The sequence below is a fragment of the Biomphalaria glabrata genome, chromosome 1, assembly GCF_947242115.1.
Source record: "Biomphalaria glabrata chromosome 1, xgBioGlab47.1, whole genome shotgun sequence".
Lineage (NCBI taxonomy): Eukaryota > Metazoa > Mollusca > Gastropoda > Planorbidae > Biomphalaria > Biomphalaria glabrata.
In genome coordinates, this window is record NC_074711.1 from 50,258,747 (window position 1) to 50,277,154 (window position 18,408).

General features: G+C 35.8%; 1 protein-coding gene across 1 annotated transcript; it reads left to right on the top strand.

Annotated features, from left to right (window-relative positions):
- The first annotated feature begins 1,777 nt into the window (after positions 1–1,777).
- On the top strand, positions 1,778–17,900 carry LOC106079949 (chitin deacetylase 7-like). Its single transcript, XM_013241222.2, has 5 exons — positions 1,778–2,212; positions 8,703–8,904; positions 10,184–10,314; positions 10,783–11,020; positions 12,999–17,900. The coding sequence occupies exons 1-5, from the start codon at positions 1,995–1,997 to the stop codon at positions 13,644–13,646; spliced, it is 1,437 nt and encodes a 478-aa protein (XP_013096676.2). The 5' UTR covers positions 1,778–1,994; the 3' UTR covers positions 13,647–17,900.
- The last annotated feature ends 508 nt before the right edge of the window (positions 17,901–18,408 follow it).

Consider the following 18,408-nt stretch of genomic DNA (forward strand, 5'->3'; position numbering starts at 1 on the left):
AGTTTTTTTTTTCAACAAAGCTTCTATCAACTCACTTTGTCTGTATGGTAAACATTTTTTACACGTTATTTCTCCCACACTCATTCTCGGATTAAGCTGAAATTTTGCAAAATTATTTCTTTTACCTGACAACACAAGAATCAATAAAAAATTTTTTTAGTATATTAACTATTGGTAATTAATTATTTTGTTTGGTATCCTGAACAAGGGAAAAACTGGTACTTGACTTGCGGTGGTATACGTTGAATTAGTCCCCTTGGGGATTCGAGCCCTGAGTGAAAATATTTTTTACGCATTAAAAAAAACGATCCATGTGAACATTCACCCAGATACTCCCTTCTTCCCTCCCCCTTGCACAACTGGTCCAGACAGGGGATAGAATCATAGCGCAGTGAGACAGCTCAAATCTAAACACAATTTTGGTAAAATATTTCTAATCGCACAGATTTATTATGTCTATAGGTCAATCCCATACAGTATCAAACGACTGATCTAAACTAATTTGATACAATTACACTTTATGTAAGCTTTTTTAAAAATTATTTTTAAAAATGTTTTTCTTTTTTAAATCACAGAGACATTTTTGGGGGTTGGGGTGGGTGGGGGTGCGAGCAGCGATATCAACATGTAGATTTTCGAAAGCAGCTTCTGTTTCTGTCAGTCACTTTGGTTTGAAATATATTTGCACATAGCTAAGTGTTTAATCGGTAAGAATTAAGGGTTCAAATAAATTGCCCCCACTCAAACATTATGGATCCGCCCGAGTAGGTACAGTCTGCGTGTTTCTTGTGAATGTCCTTAGAGTTTAACAATTTAGATCTTTGTAAAGAAGAATGAAATATATGTCCAATTCAATTAGATATCTCAGAATGTGGGTCAAGTTTATGTCTTTAAATAGAAAAATGCTTGACTTTATTACGATCTTTTCTCGTTGCTATAAGATTATGATGGGATGGGATTCGATCATTTTATTCTAGTCCTTACAATTTCATATTTAAATGAAAGTGATCCACATTTTCCTAGTAGCATGTGAGAAAGATTTGTTCAGATCTGAATCATTAGAGTTGACCTAACAAGTCAGTCAGTAGGCTTACAGTTGAACTTCACAATAATAATGCAATGATTTGTTCTTGTACTGTTCACGACCTGTTTAATAATGCCACTGCGACAATGTTCAGAGCGTCTTTAAAAATAGTGCCCATAGAAAAGATGCTTTAAAATAGTGCACCTAGGAAATTTTTATATAAGTTTACGAAATTTTTAGGCACCAAATGAGAAACACCCTTTTTATTGGGTTATATTCTAAGATTTGTGAGATGCTATTCATTCATAGTAAAAGCATATTCTGAGGCTGGTCAGGGGAGTTCCGAGATCAACAGCTGAACCTAGGTACATTTATTTCATCAGAAATTATTAAATGAAAAAAACCACAACCCAAGACCTTTGGTTCGCCTCCGAAAGGTAAACTGGTAAAATAATTCTTTACATATTTAACCACTAGGGCCATATTTATATGTTGTTGTTTTTTTTATAAATTTTATTGGTTTACTTACTTTGAGAGTAAATTGTAAGCTACTTATTTAATAGTCTATGTCTTGGTTTAGTGTGGATAGGAGGTGGTCTTTAAAATTTACCTTGAAGTATTGATGTGACGCAGTCCAGTAGTTTGACAGCGACTGTTGACTTAGTACTTAACAAAGTAGCTGGCCGCTAATCTTTTAAAACTCCCTTAAATGCTATACTTTTTTTTTTTTACCTTACACAAACAGGAAAACATTGTAAGGAAATCTTAGTGAATATTTCACAGGTCAAAACTTGACCTATATGTGCTTACAAAGCAAAACACCCTACAACGGTTTCTGTGTTTAGATAATTCATCCGAAGAGTGTATTCCAACTGAGGGGACTTGAGGTGGACTAACATGATTGTATAGGTCTGCTCTGATCTCAATATACTGCTCTGAAGTTCTAGTCTGAGGGAACCGATGTGAAGAGATGCAGTTTACATTCACGTTCATCTCGCTGACCATTGTGCAACTGGTCAACGTAGCGGCAGGGAACGAGAGCTGCTCTAGACACACTTGTCACCCGCCCCACTGTCGGTGTCCGGCACACAGTATTCCTGGCAATCTTCGACCTGAAAATATTCCACAGATGATTCTCTTGGCTTATGATGATGCGGTGAACTGGGATAATTGGCACTACTATCTCAGGTAAAATATATTCTTGAGATAAATACAATATTAGATCGTCTTTCGTTTACGTAGGCAAAATAAAAACATTTTCTCAACTCACTTTTGCAATAAATGCGAAGTTTTATGAGAGAACTTCTGTTAAACAAGCAAATTTATGTTGTCGAGTTTTTAAGATTTAGTAAGTCTACATTCTGTTTTTTTTCCCTCTGTTGGGCAAATCTAGCTTTTTGATCTTATATATTTTGTGCAAATCAATAGTTGACCCATTCTCATACACAACCCTATGGAAATATAATGCCGCGAGGCCTAATATAGATAGATCTACAAGGATATGGCGATATATGTCAGGTGTTTTTTTTTTCGGGCTCAGCTAGGCCTTCTAGGGTATGATATGCTTGCCCGGGCTCCCCACCCTGAACAGTGTAAACCAAAACAAATAGTACTAGCATATGAAACGGTGACTTGCTAAACATCGAATAAAGATTATTCACCTGAACATTTAGTGAATAATAACAGTTGTTCAACACAAGTTATAACGATAAGTTAACTTACATTAGTTAACAATAAGAGCGTAAGTTTAGCAATTTAATGAACAAATGAAGTATTATGATATGAATGATGAAGTCTCAATGGTATTTACAAAAGCAAGTATACATAATCAAATTATTTACAACAGATATAGCACACCTTAAACTCGGTGCCATAATTCAATCAGGGCTCGCGAAGCCCATGGCCCAATGCCATGGATGCACGGACCATACCAAAACAAACCACTGTTAATCAGGTTTGACTACAACAGAGTCCCAAGCCTGCGACCCTATACAAGAAAAATACGCATTTTTTGAGACCGCCATTCACAATATTATAATAATAACGATTTTATATCTACAACATGAAGAAGGCAGTAAAATAAACTAACTTAACCAACACTGGGGAAGAAAACCACAAAAGAGAGCTCCATCTAAAGGCAAAACAGAGCAATGACACCAACGTAGCGCGTCCTTAGAAACTAACGCACAAACCATTATGGTGCATAAAAGAAAAACACCAAGCAAAGGAGCAACTCCAGATGCGCACAACAATCTATATCTATATCTATATCTATATCTATCTATCTATCTATCTATCTATATATATATATATATATATATATATATATATATATATATATATATATATATATATATATATATATATATATATATATCATGGGTGTTGTCAGGGGAAGGGGTTTGGGGCTCAACCCCCCCTTCCGAAATGAACCCACCCCCCCCAGACGAACTTTAGTGACTGATTTTTTGCTTTGATTTTGTTTAATTTAGGTGAGATTTTGATACTAAACCATCACTTGCCCCAGCGCAGCCAAGGGGGTTTTGAGTTTAAAACCCTACCGGGGGGGGGTTTGCAGTTTAATTCCCCTCTTCTATAAAATAAAACAAACAAAAAATAATGCAAACGACAATCCCGAAAATTCCAAGAGCATAGCTAAGGAAGATTTTGATTTTAAAACCCCTCTCCGAAATTTACTACAACCCCCCCACCCCTTTTCAATATAAAAAAGCAAATTACACACTGAAAATGCTATGAGTGTAACCAAAGGGGTTTTAAATTTAACCCCCCCTCCAGTGGGGTTTGAAGCTAAAAAAATACCTCATCAATATAAAAAAGCAAATTACACACTAAAAATGCTATGAGCGTAGCCAAAGAGGGTTTTCAGTTTAAACCCCCTTTATCGGGGTTTGATGCTAAAAAATACCTCTTCAATATAAAAAAGCAAATTACACACTCAAAATGCTATGAGCGTAGCCAAAGAGGGTTTTCAGTTTAAACTCCCTTTATCGGGGTTTGATGCTAAAAAATACCTCATCAATATAAAAAAGCAAATTACACACTCAAAATGCTATGAGCGTAGCCAAAGAGGGTTTTCAGTTTAAACCCCCTTTATCGGGGTTTGATGCTAAAAAATACCTCATCAATATAAAAAAGCAAATTACACACTCAAAATGCTATGAGCGTAGCCAAAGAGGGTTTTCAGTTTAAACCCCCTTTATCGGGGTTTGATGCTAAAAAATACCTCTTCAATATAAAAAAAAATGTAAATTATACACTAAAATTCTTTGAGCTCCATTAATAAAGTGCAGTGAATAGTCATCTGCCGAAATTTAGAAAAAGACTAAATGTGACTCAACAAAGATGGCTAAGACAGATTTTAGGAGTCAGTTATAGAGATCGGGTCTCAATCAAGGAAATTCTATGCCAAACTGGGAGTCTACCCCTTGGTAAGGTTGTGACAGAGCGTTGCATGAGGTTTGCGGGACATGTATCCCGACAAAATGAATTACGCATAATAAGAGTTGCAATGACATGGAGGCCATTACGAGGAAATCGCAAACAGGAACATCCAAGTACAACTTCACGCCACACTTTCATAGAGGTCCTCAGAGCAGGTGGGAAGAGGCTTCATTGCCAGTGACAGATTTTTGTGAAAACAGCTTGCTGCCCAATGAGCCGAACGTCGCGGGGGGATCTAAGTCAGTAAGAATAGCACAAGTTTTCAAATAAAACTTTTAAATAGCAGAATAATGCACTGTTGATACCTCAGAATATGCATTTTTTAGGCTTTCAATAGCGGAAATAGTGCTCACAGCGCTCCCTCAGACCCCATTGCTGTCAAACGCCGGGAGTCTACACATTTTCCACTAACTCCAGGAAGAACCTATTTTAGGGTATAATAAACGTCTTCCGAAAGAATGAAGAGTCAGAATGTAATAAACATTAATTACACACACATACCACACACACACACACACACACATATATATATATATATATATAGGAGGCCCACACATATATATATATATAAAACAAACAATAGTATGTATGTGTGTGTGTGTACATGATCTTTATTGCATTTTGACCTTTCATTCTTTCGAAAGATGTTTATTATGCCCTACAACAGGGGTGGGCAACCTTTTTCTACCCAGGGCCGCATTAAAAAATTTGCAGACTGGCGGGCCACATAAATTATTTTTCTTTTTGAGGAATAACAACAACAGTTAGCAATTTCTTGAACTAATTTTACGAATAATTTTGTTAATTTTGTTATTGTCTTTTTACATCACAACATTTCACCACAAATATACAATTGTACTTAATGTGAAGCATTTAACTGTTTATATCTGTGCATAATGTTCTGTAACTGTAGAACTAGCTTACTAGTTGTTTTGTTCTTGCGACTGCTGTCAAATTACAGTCAGTGAGCATCGACCTGTTCTAACACTTCATAATTTTCAAACAAACGAAATAAAGCGTGTTCACAGATGAAACTTCTGTGAAAGAACTCACTGGAATTACTCTTTCAGATCATAATTTGCTTGGAGGTATGTCATCTGGAGCTAAATCAGCTTCTGCATTAAATGGTGAGCTGATGGTATTGAAAACTAGTTCCAAGATATTGACCTCTTAAAATTTGCTTTCAAATTCCACAATCAAGAAATCCAAATACGTCTTGTAATTTCATCCATTTCACTAGAAATAGTTTCACCTTTCAGCTAAAGAAAATGATAAGAACCGATTTCACTCGCTGTCTCAAGAAGTGGAATAACTTTGTTTGAAAAGATTTAAGAGATGCAGATACATTTCATTTGCAAACAAAACATTGCAATGTCTCCAATGATAAACATGAAGTATGTCTTCAACTCTTCATTAGAAATATTAGTAACAAAGTCACAGTCGATGTCCTTCAATGAACCTAACTATTTCTTCCTTGAGATTCCATATTCTTCTAGGCCAGCGGATACTACTGTGTTACCGAACATCGGAATGTTTTGTCTCCAAATCTTCAAGTACTTCTCGGAACTGCCAGTCATGGCCGGCAGATAATTGGAGGCCCTTGGTAAAGTGAATTTGGTGGCCTCAAATAAAATAAAATAAAATAAAAAGCGACAACAGTAAATTCAATTTATTAAAAACCTATTGTACTTCAACAATAATATTGAGGACAAGCTTCGCTATTTCTTCTCTAAAATAATTGGAAAAAAAGTCAGTGCAAGGCCCTGACCAATTGGTGACCCTAAGCACTTTGTCTATGCCTAAGGCTGGCCCTGTGCCAATAATAAGATCATTGAGAAATCAATTCCAACAATATATTTGATATTCAATGCTTTATTTTATTAAAGAGCCTGTTTTTCTTAGTCAAAGCACGAGCTCCATTAGTTGTTACACTTGCTATCTTGTACACGCCGACCCAACACTTTTAACACAGTTTTTTAGAATTGAATAAATACTGGCTTGTGTTTGTCTTTGATTGAATTTTTCGAAATATTGCCATTAAAAATAATCTTTACTTTAAACTTTTTAGAATGACGTTTAAAGACAATGTTTCTTTTGCCTCTTCATGATAATTGATAAGAATCAGAAGTTTCAATTATTTCTAGATCTATAGATATTTACAATTATTTATATAAATATATTTGCATTTTTATATGTGTAATGTGATTTCTTTAAGCGTCGGCGGGCCGCATAAAACACTTCGGCGGGCCGCATGTGGCCCGCGGGCCGTAGTTTGCCCACCCCTGCCCTACAATGTTTCTTCCTGGAGTTAGTGGAATAATTGTAGACACTCCGCCACAGACAGCAATGGGGTCTGGGGGAGCACTTGGAGCTCCCCCAGCACGGGGCGAAGCACTATTTCTGGTATTGAAAGCCAACAAAATGAATGTTCTGAGGTATCTATAGTAAATTTTCCTAATATTAAAAGTTTTATTTCAAAAACCTAAAATGCTATTCTTACTGCCTTACTGGCGCCAAGTTGTACTAGGATGTCATCGCAACCCTTAAGTATGCGCAAATAATTTTGTCGGAGAACATGTCCCGCAAACCTCATGCGACGCTCTGTCACAACCTTACTAAGGGGTCAACTCCCATTCGGCATAGGATTTCCTTGATTTAGACCCGATCTCTATAACTGACTCCTAAAATCTATCTTAGAAATCTTTGTTGAGCCACATTTAGTGTTTTTCAATTTCGACAGATGACTTTTCAATTCACTTTATAAATGGAGCCCCGCCACTGGTAGAAATGTGTAACCTCTCTTGAATACGCTCTTGGAATTAAATGACTGTAGTTTGCTTTAGATTTTATATCGAAAAGGGAAGTTTTATCGTCAAAATCATCTGTTGTGGATTTTAAACTAATAAATCTCTGGAGTTGTTTCTTTTTTTAATTCAAAACCTCATTTAGCTACTGTCATAGTATTTGGTAACTGTAGTTTGCTTTAGAATTATTTTTTTAAACTCAAAACCATCTGGAGGGGTTTTAAACTTTTAAGAAAAGCAAACTGTAGGAGAGGGGTTTAAACTCTAAACCCCCTTTTGGCAATCTCATAGCATTTTGAGTGCGTTTTTTTTTTATATTGAAGAGTTATTTTTTTACCTTCAAACTCCACTGGAGGGGATTTTAAACTCAAAACCCCTTTGACTACACTCATAGAATTTTGAGTGTTTAATTTGCTTTGTTTTTAATATTAAAGAGGTATTTTTTACCTTCAAACCCCGCTAAAAGGGGTTTAAACTCAAAACTGAGTCGAAAACCATTTACCTACGCTCATAACATTTTGAGTGCGTAATTTGCTTTTTTTTTATATTGAAGAGTTATTTGCTTTTTTATATTGAATAGGGGGTTATAAAATCAAAATCTTCCTTAACTGTGCTCTTGGAATTTGGGGATAGTCGTTTCCCTTTTTTTTGTTTTGTTATTAGAAGAGAGGAATTAAACTGCAAAAAAAACCCTGGTAGGGGGTTTTAAACTCAAAACCCCCTGATAGGGGTTTTAAACTCAAACCCCCCTGGTAGGGGGTTTTAAACTCAAAACCCCTTGGCTGTGCTGGGGCAAGTGATAGTATAGTATTAAAATGTCACCCAAAATAAACAAAATCAAAGCAAAAAATCAATGACTGAATTCCGATCTCCCGGGGGGGGGGGGGATTTCATTTCTGGGGGGGGGGTAAACCCCCCCCTGGCTACGCCCATGATATTATATAACCCTAACCCTAACCCCTAATCCTAACCTCTCAAGGACCTACAACTCACCCGAGTGAAACACTCAAGTCTGAATGAGACACAATCATGTTGATATTTTCAGATCTCTACCAATAAAAGTGTTCCCAGATGATTCATTACAGAGCAAAGTTCTTTTTTTAATTTCTACAATTAGCTCATACTTTCTTCATAATTCAAAAGTTAGTCAAAATACAAAAATAAAAAACTCATGTCAAAAATGGAATCTTTTTTGATCAAGTTAACATTTCGCACTAAGTGTTATGGCTGAGTTGATAGAGCGTCGCCCTAAAATAGCAAATATTTCGGGTTTGATTTTCATACTGGTCATTTTTGTTCTCTTTACTTTTAATAACAAAATGTTGAATTTATTATTTGAACAGAAAGTAGAACTTGATTAAACAAATCTTTTGTAATTGCTTGTTAATGTTGCAGTGTCAAACTATTTCTAGATTATTTCCTCCTGATGGACATCGTAAGAATCCCAATGGGTGCCCCATCACAGCATCCTTCTTTGTGTCGCACAACTTTACAGACTACTGCATGGTGAAGAAACTTCACGCTCGAGGGATGGAGATCGGTGACCACAGTGTCAGCCACCAGTTGCCAAGAATGTGGTGGACAGACGCCAGTAAATCCGATATGGAGCAGGAGGTAGGAGCAACACATGTAGTCGTTCAATAGTTTGAATTAGTTTGAGCTCCATTGTCATTGACATCACTCAGCATGTGTGCATTTTAATAGCCCTTTACTTGTAGTCACTATGGCTTTGTGCAGAAAAAGAAGTCTCTTTAATCAATGGGGAAAAAAAGATAAACAATATTTAACGTTTTGACATTAATTAATGAATCAATAATGGAATATCGGCAACTACTATGGAAACTCGATTTCTGTATCCCTCTCCCCTCCCACCCACTGAATCTTGCTGAAGACACATTGGATTAAAATGTCAGAAAGATCACCTCATTCACCTCATTCATCACCATCTATTCAATTATTTTATTGTTTTACGTTTTGTGCGAAGAAGAGATTTTTTGGTGGCCATTTTTATTTCTCATTGATTTGGATTTGATTTAAAGATCTAGATCTGTGTTTGACCCTTGGTTGTATAGCCAGTTATCTCTGTTGATTAGACATATGTCTAATGACTCGAATGTCCTGGGTTCGGTCCCTAGACTGGCCTATTTTGTTTCTCTCTTTTTTTCAAATACTCACTGGGCTTTAGGGAGGGGAAAATGTTAAACCACCATCAGCTTTGTAAATAAAGAAAAAAAGAAAGTTTACAGCTAATAACAAACATTTAATAGTCGTAACTCATACAGGCATGAACAATTGAAAATGCAAGGAAAAGAATCGCTTTTTATTTTGCCACTTGTGTGTTGGCCATAATTGTGTCATTGCCCTCCACTACATATAAAATACTTTCAATGGCGTCTCAAATAGTTTCTGTCAACCAGTCTAACTCTGGCCTTCACGTGTGGTTTAGACATAGGCTCCGGCGGAACTGTATTAGTAATGGGCAAAGGCGAGTAACTGGCGCCTAAACCAGTAAGATGGTTACCCACCTAGTAGAAGGAAAACTGAATTCAAACCTTTGCCGTCTTGCAGCTATACCGAAACATGTGAAAGTCTTCGTGAGTCAACCCTGGCAACTTGCCCACACAGTGCTAAAACCTCTGATCTCAAACTGTATCGACACTTGCCGCTCCTGCGTGGAAAGGGGGGAACTGACGTGTAGGCAAGATCGTTCCGACCATAGCTAATGCTTAGGCATTCATCTCATTCATCAGTCACGTGACTGAAGTGGATCTTTCTATATTAATTAGAAATGTTACAAAATTCTGATTTTTTAGTTAACTCTATTATTTAAACACAAAGTAGTCATTGATTTAAAAAAAAAAGACTTATTTAAGTCTGATTTCATTGTTGCCAGGTACTTGTCCAAAGAAAACACTTAGCAGAGAAAGCCAATATTCCAATAGAAGAAATTCGAGGATGGAGAAGTCCGTTCCTACAACCTGCTGGCGATGATCTGTTTTCTGTTTTGTACGAAAATAATTTTACGTAAGTCAAGAGTTAATAGTACAAGAAAATCTAATATATATGGTGATTGGTGATTCATAGCCCAGCAGAAATGAATAGCGTTTAAAAAAGTCAGTTATCAAACGTGTGTAATTAGATAAGATAAGATATGATAATTTTATTGCTCCAAATAAATTGAAATTACGTTTGACAACACTTGTCCATTTTACCTTTACTACTTCAACAATAGCGCTATAGATGCAATTACAAACAACAAACTGAAAACAAACACACTCGCATATATTACGATAGTCGTCTTCATATTTAGCTCAAGGAAAAAAGCTCAAAATATATTTAAATAAATGGTATAAATATTGAAAAGATAAAATAAACATTGATTTATATACAGACAAATTATAGTTTTCTTTTAAACTCTGTAAATGATCCTGAATGACTGCTTTACTTCCAGGAAGCATAGAATAACAAGATAACAACTTGATTTCTTCACAGATATGATGCTACAATGACGTATTCCTTTCCCAAAAATCTGTATTCTCCAGTCTTATGGCCGTTTACTTTAGATTTTGGTTACACATTGGTGTGCAATATTGCAAGGTGTCCACAGAAGAAATACCCTGGATTGTGGATTCTACCAGTAGTTGTTCTGATGGATTACAGGGAACAGAAGCCGTGTGCCTATGTGGATGACTGTGCCAACATGCCTAGAGATAAATACGAAGCGTACCAGGTAAAGAACAACTTATAAATAGTTCTTACTAAATTTACTTTGAGCTTCGGAGAGGGCAAATATAAATGACGATCACTTGAACAATTGCGCAGTCTTTCAGATTGCACAGTCTTTCAGATTGCACAGACTTTCAGATTGCACAGCCTTTCAGATTGCACAGACTTTCAGATTGCACAGTCTTTCAGATTGCACAGTTCCATTAATGCATAAAGGCAAATAAATTAAATATAACTTGGTAGATGAGGATAAAGATCGATAACTATTTTTTTTCTCCAAATCAGATGATAAATTGTTGTTGTTATTTCTTGCAATAAGTGATAATTAATAAGTTTTATTTCTTTTGTTTGTTTTCTATCCAAATATTTGTATTTCTTTAATGGAATTGAGATGCTACAGAAAGATCCTAGGTCTCTCATACAAAGATTGCATCACAAACGATGAGATTAGAGACAGGATTAGTTCAGTGATCGGACCCCAGGATGACCTGCTAACTACTTTCAAAAAACGAAAACTCTATGGCCATATCACAAGGTCCTCAGGACTCGCAAAGACCTTCTTTCAGGGAACAGTACCAGGAAAAGAAGAAGAAGAAGCAGACAGAGAACGCGATGGGAAGACTACATAACGGATGGGCCCGTCATTGAAAGAGATTCTAACAAAATCAAAAGCCAGAGAGGAATAAAGAAAGACGTCAATAGATCTTGTGTGATGCCCCAAAGGACACCGTTTAAAATACTGAAACTGAAAGATATCATTACACTCAAATTTTAAAGATCCAGATGATTCCAGAACAACGCATTCACAAAAATCATTTTCCATATATTTTCTCATCAGCCTGACCTCGTAGACAATTTGAAATATGTGAAATGTTTTTAAGGAAAAGTATTTGAAATTTAGCTTTAATACGAGTTAATCCTACGTAAGGTTGTGGCCTTTTATTCTTTACGGTCAAGAAAACTTGACTTTAATTGAGACTAAGAGTTCTTGAATACAAAAAAAATATTTCCAGTACCAACACTTATCGACATTGCAAAGTCATACACTACATGTAAATTAAACAAATTTACATCATTACATGCATGAATGTGTAATCAGTCCACTGAATGTAATTCATGCTTTTTGTGACACTGGTCGATGTGTCACACAACTTTAAACAAGTTTCCACTCAATACATGCAAATTGTCACATTGCTCACTATGTCACATAATATTCTCAATGGAAGAAGCTAAAGCTTCTCGAATGTTATGTATATGATGAACACAATGACACGTTGAACAGGTTCCTACAGAAACTCGGGTGTCACAGAGTAAGGCCAGGTCTTCAATACATGAACTAGAGAGCATTTGCATTTGATGTTGTTATATATTGACAAATATTGTAAATGCAGGCACACAAGAAGGACAATTTCGCAAGAATTTCCCTTTTGTCTGACGTCATAGTGGTGCTTCAAATACCAGATCTTAATTCTTGCACCCTTAAATGAAATTGGAATCTATCAACGGTAATTCATAATAAACAAACTGATAAAACAAATTGTTTCGCTAGATCTCTAGTTGTCAACAGATCCGATGTCTAGAGACGGAAAAAATATTTCATTCTTGCAAATAGCACTTCGAGATTACAAAAATATAACTTTAACTGAAAGGAAAATTAAATATCTAACAAGGTTCGGCTGCAAGGTGGCTTAGTTGTAAAATGCTTGGCTTTCGACCTGGAGGTCCGCTTTCGAAACCTAATAAAGACTTGTATTTTCAATTTCGGGTTCTTTGGGGCGCCTCTGATTTCACCCACGTGTAATGGGTAACTGGCATTAGTTGGTAAAGGTAGTTGTGCTGTTCGCATGACACCCTGTTAACCGTGGGCCACAGAAATCTTTACATTATCTGCCCCATAGATTGTAAGTTCTGAACTTAGAACAAGATCCACATCTTATTTTGTACCAAACATTTCTAATTGTATTTGTTTTCTCTTATTTCAGATGTTGTGGAAAAACTTCCTACGAAATTATCGAAGTAACCGGGCGCCATTGTATTTAAATCTGCATTCCCCTTGGCTCAACACTGACTATCAATTGGATGCAATGGATGAATTCATTGAGAAACTGACATCATTAGAAGATGTTTATTTCGTCACCATCACACAAGCCCTTCAATGGCAAATGAACCCAACCCCATTAAATGAATTGAAAGATTTCGAACCTTTTCAATGCCCCAAATTTGAGCCCAACGTTGAGGACCGTAAAGTCTGCCAGTTCACATATCAACCCAAAACAACCAGAGACCCAAACACTCTTAGTCGTGAAAAGTCATCCGCGGACAATACAAAACTTTCTGATAATGCAAAGAAAAATAACACGACCAATAACAAATTCCAATCCAAGATAACTAAAAATGGTGATGGGGATTCCAAAACGATCCATCATTTTGGCAGCATTCAATCTGAGCACGAGTCTGAGGCGACATCGAAAGGAAATGATGTCGACGACGACTCTATAACAGTTCACCATCATCACAATCACAAGACCCACAAGCCTTGGTTTCTGAAAAGTTCCACCGGATCGTTGTCGTCACTTGAACAACATTACCTTCAGCTCTTCTTGATTTTATGTTTTCTGCTGACCACCTAATCTCATTGGACTAAAATACTATTGTTAGTTAAACATCATGAGCCATTGACCGAAACAGCGGCCACTTTTTAAACTTTGTCCCCATCACTAGCTTGTGAAAGTGGACTAAGATTTTCTAGTACAAATAAATGAGATTGATGAACATTGTTATTGGCAGTGCTGGCTTTGTACAAGAAATGTCCTTGTTGGAAGAAATGTCCAAATTGTCCAATACATTTATAGTTTTATACCATACTTAGAATTTAGACGATATAGTTTCAGTAGTTATATTTCTATAGTTCTATAATTATTTAAAGAGCGTCGTGATTTCATTGAACAAAAACAATGAAAACTAGCAACGAAATAATCTTTTGAATTGAATGAACTCAGTGGTACCAAAGAAACAAAACTTAAACTATTTAAATTCGTTTTAGTTTTGCCTAAAAATAAACTAAACAACTATTTTTAAAATAACAAACACAAAAGCTTTTGCTTGTATGCTTTATTATTAGTAGTTCACATTTTATTTTGTAAAAAGCTTCTATCAACTCACCCTGACTATCTGGCACAAATTTTGTACACGTTAGTTCCCCCACGTTTCACTTTCAGGGGAAATTACAACTCTGTTACACTTTACCGCTGCAAAGTATAAAACAGTGATCAAAAATAGTGATCAAATGAAGAAAAACAATTAGTAAATTAAATAGTAATAATTAATTAATTTTGTTTGATATCGGAAAAGGGAAGTAAATCTTACAATAGTGAGATATATGCATGTAATGTGGAGCTGTACACGTTAAATTTTTTTTTTTTTTTTTTTTTTCACGTATTTTTAGATTTTGCTTAGTATGGTTCCATGGCTGAACTAATGTAGTCTGTATTGTTTCTTATGGATTGAAAGAGAAGTAGTCTCCCCTAAATTGGCCTACACGTCAACTTTACTGCTAAATGTTGACTCCGATGTAGAATTGCTGACCGAGAAATTTGTTCGCTCGATCAGAAACTGGGACGACACTTTAGATGTTATCATTTATATACAATGACTACTCTATAGGATAAACCCGGGGTGGTATTATGTTCATTACCTTTCACAAGGCAACCTAGTTCATGTGTAGGCTCCATGTGTTGTATGAAGTTAACACATCGATGTGAATAATAAAATACATTACGTAAACAGCACAAATAGAATCCGTTACAGTAAGTTATCACTAAGGAGTAGAGCAAAGCCAATGACGCTGAAGTTTGGTATTTCTAACTAGATATTGGTATATTATTTGCTGGTTTGTAAAATTAGCTATAAATTGATCTGTGCAGACTTGTTAATTATGATCAACATTTGGGTTACATTTATTTGTTTGAAAGTAGTTTGTGGTTTTTTAGATTGAGTGTTTTTATCAATGACTTGGTTTAGGTTTGCATTCTTCCCTACGATTACTTGGCAAAAAGAGAAATGACTTCTGTGTAGTAATGAATCAATTCATTAAATTTAGTTTAACATTTAGCATTCAAGACAAAATGCTTATCAATTTCCTATTTGTGACTGTTTTTGTTTTGATTTACATGTAGCGGATGTTCCTTCGGAATGGAAGATTATTAAATTGTATTATTCTTGTGGCGGGCAGAGTTCGAGCGCTGGACCATTGAGAGACAGTCCAGAGCGCATACCACACGACCAGACTCAAGGGATAAAAGAAATCGAAATAAAAGTTCCATAATGTAATCTTTATTTTGACTAGAATCTTTCTGTAACATCGCACTTCTATGTTTGTAATGTGGTCTTTGTTTTGCCTAGAATCTTTCTGTAACATCGCACTTCTATGTCTGTAATGTGGTCTTTGTTTTGACTAGAATCTTTCTGTAACATCGCACTTCTATGTTTGTAATGTGGTCTTTGTTTTGACTAGAATCTTTCTGTAACATCGCACTTCTATGTTTGTAATGTGGTCTTTGTTTTGACTAGAATCTTTCTGTAACATCACACTTCCATTTTTGTAATGTGGTCATTGTTTTGCCCAGAATCTTTCTGTAACATCACACTTCTATGTTTGTAATGTGGTCTTTGCTTTGCCTAGAATCGTTCTGTAACATCATACTTCCATGTTTGTTATGTGGTCTTTGCTTTGCCCAGAATCTTTCTGTAACATCACACTTCCATGGCAATGATCTTTCTAGTTCTGCGACTATAATTCAGGATTCGCACACAAGAATGTCATCGTGAACAAGTAGAACATCAGTGTACTTTGAATGGAGAGACATGCCCAGGTCTTTCCAACATGGCTTAAACTTTGCAAGTGATGCTGTAGACTATGCGAGTCTGTATTTCTGGTCTGGTTTCTTTATCTGAGATGATAGTTCCGAGATATTTGTTAGTTTTTCACCTCATATCCTGATGTCCATGGTAAAACCCTGCTTGCTGTTGGTCATTAGTAGTGTTTTTTTTTCCGGCATTTATTTGCATGCTATATTCTGTAGAATCGTGTCTACAGGTATCACCAAGTCAATATGACAAGAAATGAGTGGGTCCAGAGTGACCGGATAAACATTTAGATATGTATACCACACAAAGATGAAGGTAAGAATCAAAACAACAGCTATGCTCTACTGGTTAGAAATCAATTACAAGTTACATTTTGTTTCTGTTTTTCTTTTTCTGAGGTCTACATCAATAGAGCCCAAACCTTTTTCAAATCTGAGGTCTACATCAGTGGTGCCCAAATCTTTTTAAGTCCTGAGGTCTAAATCCCTCAGTGGTGCCCATGCTTTTTCAACATCAATGGTGCCTAATCTTTTTAAAACCTGATGTCTATATCCCCAGGTGGTGATGAAACTTTTTCAAAACCTAATGTCTATATCCCCAAGTGGTGATCAAACTTTTTAAAAACCTGATGTCTATATCCCCAAGTGGTGATCAAACTTTTTCAAAACCTGATGTCTATATCCCCAAGTGGTGATCAAACTTTTTCAAAACCTAATGTCTATATCCCCAAGTGGAGATCAAACTTTTTCAAAACCTAATGTCTATATCCCCAAGTGGTGATCAAACTTTTTCAAAACCTGATGTCTATATCCCCAAGTGGTGATCAAACTTTTTCAAAACCTAATGTCTATATCCCCTAGTGGTGCCCAAACTTTTTCAAAACCTAATGTCTATATCCCCAAGTGGTGATCAAACTTTTTCAAACCTGATGTCTATATCCCCAAGTGGTAATCAAACTTTTTCAAACCTGATGTCTATATCCCCAAGTGGTGCTCAATGTGGACATTTCAACCCTCACACACATACACACACTAAGTACGGGCCGCATTACCGCCCAATCTGGTCGAGTCACGTGATTCAATTATCTGTGGCTTCATTAAACACTGTGAGGAGAAGGGGCAGAATACCACCGCTTCACGTGTCATATATGGCCCGCTGGTTGTAGTTTATGCATCACTAGTCAATAGTATCTAGATACACTTGTTAATTACTTTAGACCTTAGTGCTAAAATCCCTATAAAAACTCAGCTTTAACTCAAGACAACTTTTGTCAAAAGTTTTACTGCTGTCAGCCACCGCGTATTTTCAATTTATTTTTACTTAGACCTGTGAAATTTCTGTTAATATCCTATAGGTAATTAGGGCATAACCTTTTTTTTAGCGGCCGCGTAAGGGGAAAAAAGCCGGTATTAGGTTTGTGCAAAATGTCCGTCTGTCCGTATGTCACACTCAGATCTCGAAAACTAGAAGAGATATGAAAAAAAATATTTCATCATTAAATGCGGCTTGAAAAGTTTAGGTGCAACGGCTACTTTTGGCTTTCTTAAAGCAAACCGTTTAATTTATAAAATTAATTATGCAAGCGATTTTTTTCATAAAAATACACCAATTCTAAAAACAATTACGTGAATGTAAGGGAGGCAATGTTGCAATATGCTAACAAAGATGGACAATTTTTGTGTATTTTCAGTATCACTAAGCCAAATATATTTATAAAATGTACAAGAAATGTTTACAACAAATATAAATAATAGTTAACGGTGGTTTTTCTGGTCAACTAGCTGCTAAAATTAAAAGAAAACATTTCTGTTTGTTTATAAAGGCTAATAATGCACTTTGTATGTAAATATCACGCACATTTTTTAAAATGGACTTTTTATGCAGCTACTTTCGTGCAGTAGCGTAACGCCGTGGCATAGTGTGGTGACAAACCAATTCCTTAAACTTTTTTTAAAAAAATCAGATTTTATTTATTTTTTGTTTAGTGCCCCCATCCAAATAAAAGAAGATTATTTTTGTGCGTTTTGTCTGTTGGTCGGTCTGTCCGACACGATTAGATTAACAAACAATACTAGAGGCTATTGTAAATCTGATTTAACCTTTAATTTTTCATTCAGAAATATTGCAATAGTTTTAAGTATATATAATAGATTATTCTGGATGTTTTGTGAAAAACAAATCAATGCCAATGAATATTTGTTTGCTCTTCTAACTTATATTACATCAGCAAAAAAGGGCCGCAAAGATTACGATTACTAAGAAAACTGTCCTCGTTTAATGTTAGCGAAAAGGCATTGGCTATGTTTTATCACGCTCATATCTGCAATATTTAAGTTTCAATATCACTGCCTGGTATGGCAATCTGAGCATTAAAAATAAAAATAAACTTTATAGAATCCTAAATGCTGCTGGTAAAATCATTGGCAAAAAACAAACCCCATTTGGGCAGTTGTTTGATACAAACATCTATAAAAAAGCTAACAAGATCCTCGAAATAAAGAATCACCCTTTGTGTCAGAATTGTGT

Coding starts and splice junctions, on each gene's coding strand:
- LOC106079949 (XM_013241222.2), top strand. CDS start 1,995: ATGCAGTTTACATTCACGTTCATCTCGCTGACCATTGTGCAACTGGTC. Junction 8,905..10,183: donor AATCCGATATGGAGCAGGAG/GTAGGAGCAACA, acceptor CATTGTTGCCAG/GTACTTGTCCAAAGAAAACA. Junction 10,315..10,782: donor TTGTACGAAAATAATTTTAC/GTAAGTCAAGAG, acceptor ATTTCTTCACAG/ATATGATGCTACAATGACGT.